Source organism: Schistocerca gregaria, chromosome 2, assembly GCF_023897955.1.
Source record: "Schistocerca gregaria isolate iqSchGreg1 chromosome 2, iqSchGreg1.2, whole genome shotgun sequence".
In the NCBI taxonomy this organism is placed as follows: Eukaryota; Metazoa; Arthropoda; class Insecta; order Orthoptera; family Acrididae; genus Schistocerca; species Schistocerca gregaria.
This window is the reverse complement of record NC_064921.1, coordinates 37,189,912-37,203,624: the sequence shown is the minus strand read 5'-3', so window position 1 is coordinate 37,203,624 and position 13,713 is coordinate 37,189,912. Positions and strand designations below refer to the sequence as shown.

At 41.5% G+C, this 13,713-nt stretch overlaps 1 protein-coding gene across 1 annotated transcript in view; it reads left to right on the top strand.

Annotated features, from left to right (window-relative positions):
- The window catches only part of LOC126336273 (uncharacterized), a 737,143-nt gene that overhangs the window by 504,218 nt on the left and 219,212 nt on the right, over positions 1–13,713 (top strand). Inside the window, exon 4 of the mRNA XM_049999768.1 lies at positions 8,848–8,925. Within this exon, the coding sequence (XP_049855725.1) occupies positions 8,848–8,925 (78 nt within the window). The remainder of the gene's footprint in view (positions 1–8,847; positions 8,926–13,713) is intronic.

Sequence of the window (13,713 nt, the reverse complement as noted above, 5' to 3'; positions counted from 1 at the left end):
GTGGCCGAGCGGTTCTAGACGCTACAGTCTGGAACCGCGCGACCGCTACGTCGCAGGTTCGAATCCTGCCTCGGGCATGGTTCAAATGGCTCTGAGCACTAAGGGACTTAACTTCTGAGGTCATCCGTCCCCTAGAACGTAGAACTACTTAAATCTAACCAACCTAAGGACATCACACTCATCCATGTCCGAGACAGGATTCTAACCTGCGACCGTAGCGGTCGCGCGGTTCCAGACTGTAGCGCCTAGAACCGCTCGGCCACCCCGGCCGGCTGATGCCATGAATGGACGTATTCGATCTATTAGCTGTTTGGGATCATCGTAATATGTATACTGTGGGATTCGATTGTTCACTGCTTTATTCTCAATATCATTACCATTACGGCTACTGTTGTTGTTTTCACCATTCAGTACTGGTTTTATATTTCTTGTTAGTCTGGCTTTTTGCTATCTTATCTACATCAGTCAAATGTAGTATTTCACCTATACATATATTTTCCCTTCAGTAGCCTCAACCTTCTCAATTAAGTCGGTTACTTTCTAACCGATTTCAGTAACTAACTAAATTAGTGTGCTGATCATTCTCAGAATAGTCTGATAATACATCTCCAGCTCCCTGCGCAAACATCAAGATTTATGTGCGTTAGTCTGAATTTTCGCATCCATGGACAAGCGAATATTCTGTCTATGTACAACGATTCTCTCGGGTTGAGAGTCAGACATGCGTACGAACGTGTCCATCTCAATGCACAGAAACTCGTGAAGTTTCGCCTATATCTAATGTCATTCAGTTTTCTTGTTTTATCAGTAACGACAAACCCATACTGTGAATGATTTCAGTAATCAGCACATATCTTTACAAAATCATTGAATGAAATGTCAGTTCGTAAATGTGCTTTAAATTCAGATTGTGTTGTTTGAAGGCTATAATGACGTTTGCATTATCCCTAATCAACTGTTTCAGGACTCAGGAATGTGTGTAGCGTAGATAAACATCAGTACCCACATGACGACCGAAACAGAAATATTTTCGAATTTGGTCTTATTTTTCCACAGAAACACCGTCAAATATGAACACAATGTTTGGCTTTATTTTTTCAGGTGGGGTGATATCACTCCTTTCACTGAATGTCGCGTATGTAACGCCTTTTCCACCGCGATACTTGGGCTGAAACAGTGTTTTTGAGATAACACAAACATGTTCAAATCGGACTCCATCTACATGTGTTAGCAGTATCATGAGAACATTAGTCTTTCCACTAGTGGATTGACTTATAATAATTGCTCGTATATTATCAGGAAGGAGTACTCTGTTCTTGTTCTTCTGATCTTCTTTTACATCTCCTGACACCGACTACGTCAGGTACCGACAATTAGTGGATGGACATAGAAAGACACGCACACGCTTTTGTAAGGATGGTGATAATATGTGCAACCACTATAGCTCCATCACTTAACCAACTGAGCCACAATGGATACACAGAGAATTCATATTTACCCATGAAAAGTAACTTCATCATTCAGTTTTACAATGACTGGCGAGGAAGTGTTTGAGGCAATTGCCTGCTGCTGCATGATTACAGGTGCTGCATTGAAAATAAAGGTATTAATAAGTGTAATACCTGGATTACAATGAGAGAGGTATGAAACAAAACGCAAACACTGTTTGAGATTATATAAACATATTATTTATTTAAATATCATACATCGGATGCAGTATTTAAAAATAATCGCCAAACAGTACAATATTTCCCAAACAAAGCTTTTTGGTATGCAATAAATTCTATGCATCAAACCGATGGGCACCTTGCAATACCCTGGTTTTTCACACGTACATTGAACCTGTTTCTCTTTTGCCTCTGCATTGATGCAGAAACAAGGTTACTGCTCCAAATGATCAACATGTACACTGTGTAGGCGTAGAAAGCTTACAACTTCGTTATGTGTGGATTCTATGCTTGAGAATCACCGATTCAGTCCGTACCAGGCAAGACGTAGCACAGTATGCACACTGTATAAGTTCATAACTGAGGCGTCCAATACAAAACACAATTGTCACCTGATTTCACACATAATGCAGAGTCATCGTACACTGTTGAAACAGATACTGACACAGCAGTAAGGCGAATGTTCGGTGGAGTACGAGTTGGATAATACTCTGTGGCCGTCTGCTGATCGATGTAGCGCTCTGCACGACATTTTCATCGCAGTCGAACTTATAAGTAGGCACTTTTACACCCTTCGATGGTCTTTCAGTTCCTGTTCTCACATGCCAAGCCCCAGTCATAATGTGCTTCTATACCAACACATACACTTCTTTCCACTAGAAGTTAAATTGTATAGAACTGCAAACTTTAGGCGCGTTTGGTACCTTCTAATCCATAGCGTCTGCACTCTGTGCCTTCGCTACCAGAGGGGTGGTCTGCTGGGACAGGTGACGTGTCAGCGACCAGCACTGTCCTTCATCTTGTTGTTCGTGACGGCCAGCAGCACTCCAGTCGTTGGGAACCAACTGCACCTCCTCATCGCACAAGCCGATGAGCGGGACAGACAATAACAGCTCCAGCAAGCGGGCTACGTGTGGAACCTTCTTATGCACAGCATCTTCATTCTGCCCCTGCGCCACCACACAGATGTTCTGGTGCCTCGGGTCGTATGTCAGCGACCAGTATTGACTTCCACCAGCAGCTTTCGAGACGTCGGGAACGGGCTGGGCATCCTACACACAAGTCGATAAGTGGTACAGACAAGAGGAGCTCCTTGTCCTACAGGATCCCACGTCGTTGCTACAGGTCCGGACACGCTGGTGGTTACTGCTACTGCAGGTCTCAACGTGGTGGTCGATGTGGGTCCGGTGGTCACCACTGCAGGCCTCGACAGATAAGGAGGAGGAAGACCGAGAGACGAGACAACCAATAAAATTGCTAACTACAGACACAGACGTAATATGTGCTACTTACTTTTCTGCTTTTTCCTGTTCTGCAGTGCTGTGCTGGATCTCGACTTCTGCTGCTGATCCTTCACAGGTCTTTTTCTTCTTTTTCTTCTTCTTCTTCTTCTGCCGCTGCTGCTGGCTGGCTGAGTGAGACTAAGCCTGTGGGGCTGCTGAGCCCGCCTTATATCTCCTCCAATGACGTCACCAGACACTGCAACCCTATTGGCCAAAGTCGTCATGTGACTGGATTCAGCATTCCCATTGGTTTCCGCGCTTTTTTTTTCTGAACTGCCATCTTGGATTACTTCGTGAGAGATGAGGGGAGACAGAAGTTGGGGAGGGCTAACAGTGCCCTCTGGTGATGGTATTGTGAACTAGGGCAGTTGGTCTCTGAACAAAAAATTTGATATTCCTGCCAATAAATTCGAATTTCCCACCATTTTTCCCTTGCTCGCCATCTTGGATTACATCACAGTAGGAGCGGGGAGGGGAGGGTGATGGGAGTTCCCTGACGGTATGAATTTCACTTATGTTAGTTATGTGTTCCACTGATCAATCTCAAAGTAACCACTATGATGTGGAACGTGCCAAGTGCATAGGAAATGCACACATGAAATGAAGATTTTATTTTAAAGCTTAAATTTTTTTATTACCTACCACATTCCCTTAAATAGCACAAAAAGCACATATTATACCTATAGATTTATTTATTCCCATTCAAGCATTCATCTATGGTGTAGAAGGAGTTGTCAGGGAGATATGATTTCAGTTTATTTTTAAAACTGTTACTGGTGCCTGTCAGACGTTTTATTTCATCTTTCTGTGCCAAAGATAGGTTAAGTAGAGGATAGTGCAAGTCTTTCTTTCTTCTGGTGTTATAATCACGAATGTCAGTGTTGCTTTTAAACTGGTCCGTGTTGTTGAGAACAAATTTCATTACTGAATAAATGTACTGTGAGTCTGTTGTAAGGATTCCTAATCTTTTAAAGAAATGCCTACAAGTTGTGCAATTACGAGCCCCACACATTATTCTAACCACTTTCTTTTGAGCAGTGAATTCTTTTTACCTAAGTTTTGAGTTAGCCCAAAATATTATTCTGCATGACATCAGAGAGTGAAAGTATGCAAAGCATGTTAACTTGCTAATTTCTATATCCTCAAAATTAGAAATTATTCTGATTGCAAAAGTTGATGAACATACTCGCTTTAGGAGACCTAAAATATGAATTTTCCAATTAAGATTCTCATCTATATCTACACCCAAAAACTTAGTATGCTCAACCCTGGCTACTGACTGCTGTTGATGTGTAAAATTTATTGAAGGAACTGTTGTCCTCGCAGTAGAAAATTAGATGTACTGTGTTTTTTCAAAGTTAAGAGCAAGCCCATTCACAGAAAACCAATTAATATCTTTTCCAGAGACATTATTTGTATCATTTTCTATTGGAGTTTCTTTTACTGAATTAGTAATGACTCCTGTATCATCAGCAAACAGTGTCAGTTTAGCTTCATGTTGAGGTAAGAAGGGAGGTCATTCACATATATCAGGAACAGAAGGAGACCCATGATCGAATCCTGTGGAACACCTAATGCAATTTCATCAGAGTTAGATGGACTGGGAAACTTCCTTACGTCACTTGAGCCAATAAAGAAACTTTGTGCTTCTTGTCCTGTAGGTATGGCTTAAACCACTCATGTGCTGTTCCATTTATACCATAGAATTGTAACTTCTGTAACATATTGTCGTGGTTCACAGAATCAGATGCTTTGGTTGTCACAGAAAATTCGTATTGGTGAAATTGTACTATTTAAAGACTCTATTACATGGGCAGTGAAATTGTATATTGCCGTATCAGTAGAACAGCATTTTTGAAATCGAAACCGTGATTTCCTAAGTATCCCATTACTGCTGACATGGCCAATCACTCTCGAGTACATTACTTTCTCGACAGTTTTTGAAAATGCTGTGAGCAAGGATACTGGCTAGTAATTGTTCACATCTGTGGTGTGCTATTATTTTTGTAGAGAGGTTGACAGTGCCATATTTTAGCCTGTCTCGGAAAATGAAAATACCTTGAGTTAGTGATGCATTACAGATGTGACTAAGAACTTCAGCTGTAACTGCTCCACATTGTTTTAATATCTTATTAGATATGTCATCTACTCCAACAGAACATTCATTTTTCAAAGATTTGATGGTTTTCCTTATTTCACAAGAGGTTATTAGATGAAAACTAATTTGACTAGGATTTTTCAAAACTGCCTCTTCCATGTACTGCTTAGCTTTTTCTTTTGAAGTATTCTCAATAAATTTTTTTCACCTACACTTGAGAAATTGTTGTTAAATACATTAGCTACTTGTGTACTGCTGGTTAAGATGGTCTTATTCTCTTTAACGGTGTTAGTGCCTACCCCAGTGATTACTTTTCCTGTGTCTCTTCTAACAAAGTTCCATACTGTTTTGATGTTATTGCCGAGTTGTTAATTTCATCTCTAATATACATATTTTTTGATTTTGTGACTGGTTTTCTCAGTGTGTTGCAATAATTTTTATAGTGTAAAATAACTTCTGGGTCTTAAGTAATTCTCGCTGCCTCACACAATTTTCTGTTCCTTTCTGAAGATACTTTAATGCCTGCCCGAATACTGGGTGATTTTGAGACAGTTGTACTGTTTACTGTAGCAACGTGACCACTGTTCCACAAGCGAAATCATTTTGTGTCTTGGAATTTGCGCGAAGTCAGTGCATTGCTCAAGTGCAACGTGCATGCCGCCGTCGATTCAGCAAGAAGCCGCTTCTGCAGAAGCAGATTTCTGACTGGCGTACAAAATTCTTGCAAGCTGGGTGCATATGGAGAGGGAAGACCACCGGTCGGCCACGCACGTCTCATTAAAATCTCGAGCGTATCCGAGGTGCTTCCGCACAGAGCTATCGCAACGCCACAAGGTGAACGGGCCAGCAACCTCAACTTCCAGAAGCAGCGGTGTGATATGTTCTGAAACGACGTTTGCATACGAAGCCTTACAAATTGCAGTTGCTGCAGCGGTTGCGTCCCGGCGGTCATAACAGAAATTTGCGTTTCAGTTGTCTAGGATATGGTAGAGGACACTTTTTCCGAATGACTCATCGACGTTTCATCTATCGGGTAAAGTAAACCGCCATAGTGTAAGAATTTGGGGATCACAAAATCCTGGTTTCGTCGTCGAACATGAAAGAGACTCACCGAAACTGAATGTGTTTTATGCCGTTTTTGTTTACTAATTTACGGTCCGTTCTTTATTTCGGAGGAAACTGCGACAGAAATATTATACGTGGACATGCTGCAAAGTTGGTTGCCCCTCAACTTCACGAAGATTGCAGTGATTTCATTTTTGTAGGTGGCGGAGTCCCGCCTTACGTTCATCTCTTAACACCACTGTCCCACAACGCTGGACAGCAAGGTCTGGTTCATAGCTTTTGGACTCCTATGTCACCGGACCTCGTACCTTGCGATTTTGTGTGTGTGTGCGTGGGTGTACATAAAGACAGAGTCTTTGTCCCGTCTGTGGCAGCTATTCTTCAATAGCTGAGAAATCGAGTTTTCGAATCTATTGATTCAATTAACAGGGGCTTGTCGATTCGTGTGTGGAATGACACTGACTGCCGTCTCGATGATTCTCGAGCAACGAACGGTGCTCGTGTCGGGTGTCTGTGCGAACATAAGACTCTGAACCGTCCTCTGTCCAGTGACGCGCGCATTGTGTTTCTATCTTTCTTAGTTTTCGGGTAATAAATAACTGAAACCTTTTCCGTGTTTTTTAATCAGCTGGTCTAATTACGGGTAAAAATGAACGTTTATTGACTCGATAATTTAACTAAAAGGACTTGTGAACATGATAAAATGTGACAATTGTTGGTGCCTGATATATATTAAGTTCGATACTTGATAAACCTTAAAACTCGGTTCTGAGATTATATCACAAAGGCAATGAGATGCGAAACCTGAAGGCTCTCGAACACGAACACTTAACACGACGTGGTGATGGACAAAGCAACTACCGAACACTGGAAGTTACGGACTAAAGCGGATTGAGAAATCAGTGGCATGATCCGCAGTGGTATCATATAATGCAGACGCACTCAGGGTTAGGAAAATGAGAAGCTGATTGAACTGAATCGTTAACCAGTCAACACACCCCAACGTGTTCAAGCGACTATTTGAATCAAACAATAGCCTACGAAATCACCAAAATTTCAAAGTATTGAAAACTCGCTACATGACTCAAACTAATAACACTATGAAGGTGTCCAGGAATGTTAGAGCTTCAGTTAGACAAACTGAAACGTGCTACATTATCGAGAAGGAGCTGTTACGAGCAAGCCGTCTTACCCAGCCCCCTCACGAGAGGGGGGTTTACACCTGCTATCCTGTGCCAGCCCGCACAGGTGGTTCGACAGAGACAAACGCCACTGCTACCCTCCAAGCTTCTTCTACAGTTTGCCCTACACTCACATCAGCAGACAGTTCTGAGTTCTACGGCTATGCTACACACACACACACACACACACACACACACACACACACACACACGGGAAGGGACAGCTAAAGTGGAATGTCACACTAAGGCGTTGTGAACATGAGTGTTGAACTCAGAGAAGTAGCAAAACTTAATGCACCTTGCGCAAGTGCATCTGAGTCGGGCCATTTGCAGACAAGTTTAACACAATACATAAAAAATGTGTAAACTGCGGCTGATGTGAACGCACTCAGCTGCTGACCACTCTTATGTCGAAGGGAATTCACTCACTGCACCGGAAATATGAGTAACATGAAGAGGCTTACAGAGAGACCCTTCAATATGTGATCTCGAGAACGGAAACAAATAGATTTATGTCCGTCAATAAACAGGTGAAATGCAGGGATTATACACTTTGCTGGTTTCGTGATACATTTTTGCACTAGCGACCCAAAGATCCCACTAGAAACAACGGCAGTCCTGGGTTACAACACAATACATCTACGGTATGAAGCGGCCAACAGTGCCGTAAAAATGCGGCTAAAAACGCAGTAAACAGCCAGTATAAAAAACTGTTAATTCCGGCTATTAATAGACAAGTGCGAACTGCCCGAAAATAGAACAGAAACAAAAAAATTTGGGAAAAAAGCAAGTTACAAAATACGCCAAAAATGGCTTTGTTACGGAATCGATTTGTTCCCTTAACCCAGCAGTTTGAAAAAAAACCGCGGGCCGCATCTGGCCCTATGCAAGTATCAATCCAAGCATCTATCACACGATCGGGGGAAAAAACCGTAAAATTCCAATTGTGTGAACTTACGATAAATTGAATATTTTTTAATATTATTACATAGTTACTAAGTTCGACCATATGTTTACATTGTGAAAGTTTCGATGAGCCGGTTCAGTTGTATTGTTCAAGTGCGTATGATGGTAAATAGAAATCAGTTTGATTTGGACTTAAGTTTCCTAGTCTTGTATTATCACCGTTTTTCTTCATTTTTAAACGGATGATACAGTGATGACCTACCAAGAAGTCGAAACTGATTATAATACTGTTACGTAACCCTGGAGTGAAAAGTAATGGTTTTTCTGTATGTTTGTGTCGTATGTTTGCCAAATAAATAAAAATGGTGTGCCGCGCCGGGTAGCCGCGCGGTCTGTGGCGCCTTGCACGGTTCGCGCGGCTCCCCCCGTCGGAGGTTCGAGTCCTCCCTCGGGCATGAGTGTGTGTGTTATTAGTGTAAGTTAGATTAAGTAGTGTGTAAGACTGCGGACCGTTGGCCTCAGCAGTTTGGTCCCACAGGAACTTACCGCAAATTTCATTTTCGCGAGACGCGGTGAAGATGAAATGCACAAACTTGTACCGTAAAGACCGGCACCACTGTAATTTTTCCTTTTCTTTATTTTTGCAGAGAGAGCCTATAAAGTTTGACGTGCACCTACGAGGAGCTCCTGAGGAGGTGGTGCGTCTCGTCAAGAACATCCAAGATGTAAGTGGCGCTTGCTGCATAGTAGCTCACTGTAACCAGTCGAGCAAGCTATATTCTTACATTTTTAATTGGCTTTAGGAATTTGTCCGTACAGCCGTCTTACAACTCGTTATCTTCTTCTTTGTTTCCAACATTTCAAAATAATGCGATACTATAAAGGACACGCAGAACAAACTAACAGAAATTTATCGAATTACAAATTTTCACATACAGTTTTTAAGTAAAGACTGAGTACGATTAAGAATATGACTTGAAAATTGGGATACGTGGAGCAGTCCGCCAAACACTGCAGTACGAACTGATAAATACTCTTTCATGTATTCCATAGAAATAGTTTCTTTCTATCTTAGTCTACATTAAGCGCGGTGTACTATCTTACCTAAAATCACGGGAACAAGTATTTTGGTAACACTCTTGAGGGCGGTACAAATGCTGAAGGCGCAGTTCAGATTCCATTTGTTTGCCATCTCGGTTTCATATAGTCAGATGTTCACGTTTATTATAAACTCATATTAGTCTATAGATAGCTACGTCAGCAGTAGCTAACAAGATGTGAAGACTGGTTGGTAACGGAAGGCCGCGACGTCTAAGCTTACTTTCAAGAATTTTTACGTGCTGCTGTTTCTAACTCACCGTAAACATGTATGGCGTGGATCATCTTCCTCGCCATAAACATGTGGGCACGAGATACTTTCTGAAATTCCAGTGAGTAAGCTTCAGTTTGGAAACAGTTGGTGCAAAAATTCTCGATGTTTTTTGTCTTACGAAATCGTGGCACTGCTGGCATTATTGACCGGATCGGAGCACCGTGGCTACCTTTCAGCTACGACGGTTTCGACCAAACGCCTCAGCAGCTCGCCGTCAGTTGCTTCCTTGTGTGCAGACGCTCGCTTATCGAGGATGTCCTCATCGTTATTTCAAAGCATTCAGCAGCGACGCGTCATTCGAGGCGTTCGAAGCTGTTAGCTATTGGACGTACAGGACCGCCACCGGCCCGGGTTGTTTAGCGCCTCTCCATTGGCGACCTTGGGGCCTCAGCCCTCTTGTGGGGAGCGCAGCTTCTGCCGTAGGCTCTAGTTTCCTTTTGAATGTCGAGAACGTGTAGCTCATGTAAGCATATTTTTCAATAAAGCTTAATTATTATTAAACAAACATTACAAATCCCTAAATTCGTGTAGAAAAAATTGTAGAAAGATAGATTTTCTGGAGAGAAGAGGGAGTGAAAAGGCCGCAGGGCTACCTCGGTACAGCCTCGAACGAAGGGCACTCAAATGATGTGTAGTTTCCAGGTATGTTATGGCCTTACCATTGATTAGATTCAGTGAGTCTGATTTCAGCAAACTTCAACAGCCGAGCCGAGCAGGCTATAAGAAGACGGGCTTCGAGGACGGCCACTCAAGTGGCAGATAAGTTACTCGTTCTGTCTACGAGGCCGGCCTCCTGTTTTGTGCACAATAAACGCCTTCTCTTCCTGCTCTCTTTTTTATTCTCCCAGAAGCGTTCCGCCTTTTTTTCACTTTAAGGTATCATCGGTGGGATGTATAATGATATAGTTAATATATACTTTTGTTTCGATATGTACTATTCGTAGACTATAAAACGGCTCACTTCTTGCTTTTTGTGTAAATAAGTGATTACCTGCAGTTCTTCTTGTTTTTAGTTGGCATCGGCTTTTCCTCTCAACTGGTCACACGAAGATCGCACTACCGCTCCATTTGCGAAACATAAGCGTGTTTTATGTTTCGAACATTTTTCTTCCCACTTTTCATTTTGTTTGCCCTTGTTGTTGTGAGCAACTATCAATCTTCTGTCACTAACATAGACATTTGATCCAAAACTGTGACCTCACGACGTAACTACTTTGAGTTCACCGTGTATCTTAACCTGGTTGCTTTTTTATGTGCATGTTGCCAACCTAACGAAGTATATGCTGAAAACTAACGCCTATTCATTTCTGTTATGCTTGTGTGTGTGTGTGTGTGTGTGTGTGTGTGTGTGTGTGAGTGACAGAAAGAGACAGAGAGAGAGAGAGATGCATGGAATTTTTTGTTTCTTTTTTGTCTATTACTGTAAACCATTAGTTGTTTGGCGTATGTATTTGACCATTCTACAGGGTTTTCTTTTCTGCTTTGGTTTACTGTATGTGGTAAATTTCTTGAACGGTCAGTAGATGTTTTTTTATTGTTGATTCTAATTATTTTCATGTCTTCTCTAGTGGTTGGTTTGTGACTGCGTTCTCTTAGGTGTTCTGCTAATGTGCAGTTTGTCCCATACTTGCACGTCCTCGTCTATACCTGCTTTCTGGTATCTAGCTCTGCTTTTTTGGTCAGTTTTCGGATGTATTTTTGAACAGAATTGTCTGTTGTGTATGCTATGTTTATTCCTTATCCTTTGAAAATGTTGGTGATTTTGTGTGTGAGTTTGCGTTTGTATGTCATCGTGTGTTTTCTCATAGACTCTCCTGATTATTCTGTGCAGTTGTTATGTTACTGGGTGTTTGTGATTGTGTTTGGTTCTGTTGTGATCTTGTCAATGGTTTTGTGCTTTCTGATTTTGTTTTACTTTTAATTTTCTCGTTTAGCTTTGGGATTGTGTTATTGTGTTACTATTGTGTCCTTTGGTTTGGGCTATTTGCATTATTATGTCCAATTCTTTTAGGTAGTTTTCTTTGTTGATTGGGTCGGTGTTGAGTCTATGGAGCATATGTTGAAGCGTTGATTGTTTTGTGAGTGTAAGTGGATGACAATGCCAGTTCCTGTAGGTTTACGGTAAATTACAAACATATGCGTATTGTTTTGCTCCTTGATTGTTATAACCAGAAAATATAATACATATCAAAACAAAAGTAGCTCCTAGTGATTATGCTTTAAAATGAAAAGCGCGAAACCAGTGTGGGAGAATGAAATACAATACAGCAAGAGAACGCGTTTTTTTTGTATACGAAACAAATTACTTTCTTAAAGTTATTTAGGAATTCAACAACCAGTTTCATTTTCTGCCAGAGAAACAATGTTGTCCACTTTCGTATCATCTAGACCCATTCACATGACGTTTTGTTCTTGCTGCTCCGATTTTCTAGATCTTACGAGGTGAGTCGAGTGTGAGCTCACTAGTCTCGAAGTCTATTTGTCATTCTGCTTCTTTAATTATGCAAGAGCTGATGAACAGTAGTGCATGGGGACAAGATGATATGCCGAGGTTGTTATGTCGTTATTAAGAACTCTCTAAGGCTGTGGTCGTCAAACGTCTGTGCTTGAAAGCCAATGTCGGCTTCGTAGGTCAACGCCTTGGACCGCATAGGAAATATGGGGGAGTAGTCACTGAAAAAGATTTTCCAGTTTTCACCAACCCATCAACAATCTATTGATAGCTTTCCACTTATACGTTTTGAATTTGCCTATTGTGAAGTAACTCACCATACATTTTTAAGTGAAAAAGTAACTAATACATTAGAACTACGTGAATTTTTCTGAAGGCTTACACAGTGACCAGATTTCCATACTTAACCGAGTACTGTCGCCCTTGCCGCCACAACAGGATTCCATGTTTGTTTCTCTGAATTGTGGGCGAATTTTCCAAGCCTCTTCATGCCCCATTATCAGAAATAATATCAAGCGGCTGCAGTAGATCGTTTTGAATCGGTATTTTGTATTAGGAAAAATACTGGGTGGCGCACGAAAAACCGGCCCCTTGTACTAGACTTCTCATTGTTGCGCGCCAATTCTCATCTCTTGTTTCGAAGTTGTCGCTTGCATTAGCTTATTTGTTATTTCTTTATTGTCTAATTATTACACGTTTAGCAATTCGTTGTTGTGTGTGCTCGTGGCGGGCAACCGTTGGTGCGTAATTGGCGAGCCCTGTTTCTCTTGCGCCATCCTGTGTAACAGAACAGAATCGGTTGTAAATATTATAACTTAATAAATTAAAATTTATTAAAAAGGAATAGAACGATGGTGATAGCTTTGTGTATAAAAGGGTTTATAAGCCAGTTCTATTTGTTGTACTGTGCGTGTCTTTTGGAATTTAGTGACTGTTACTGGGGTCAACACGTTGGCCACTTTTGCCGACAAGTAATGTGGCCATCTCGGCTTTAGTGATCCACAGAAGAAACTACCAAATTGGAATAAAAAAACGAGGAAGTACATTTTTTGGCCAAAGACGTTTTAAACACTCATACTGCGAAAAGTTATATCTCTCCTTACAAGTGTGGTAACAAATGTAATACAAATGACTTATCCTCCGTCAGAGCACTCAAAAATAAAGTATTTAGTAATAGGTAACGGAACAAGCTTCCTCACTCAGTCTCACTGACAACAATGGCGATGTATATTAGAGGTAGTGTGACTACTTCTCGACAGGCAGCAGCGTTTTTAAAAAAATTGCAGCGGCCATTTTTCTGTCGTATCGGCTTTACCACACCTTCCTCTACGGATGTTAGTATTCATTGGTAAGCCCCAAAAATTACTCATTGCACTGTATTACAACAGCCTTAATTTGATTGCATATTAAGTGCTACAAACGCGTACCACAGTGAAAGATGACCGTCTCTGTAATGTGCATTCGCGAGTCCGTTTGGCATTTATACCGTAGCAGCTGATCGGCCCTATTTAGCTGCGCACGTTCGCCAGTTGTCAGCATTCGAACAAAAACAATGAAAAGTCACCCTCTCATTTCTATTAACCTCGCAGTGGCCGCGCCACTTAATACTCTCTGCCCGTGACATAAGTGACAAACTTCACCCAGATCACGGCTGAATTCACCAACGTCAATTAAAATTAAGCGCATCCT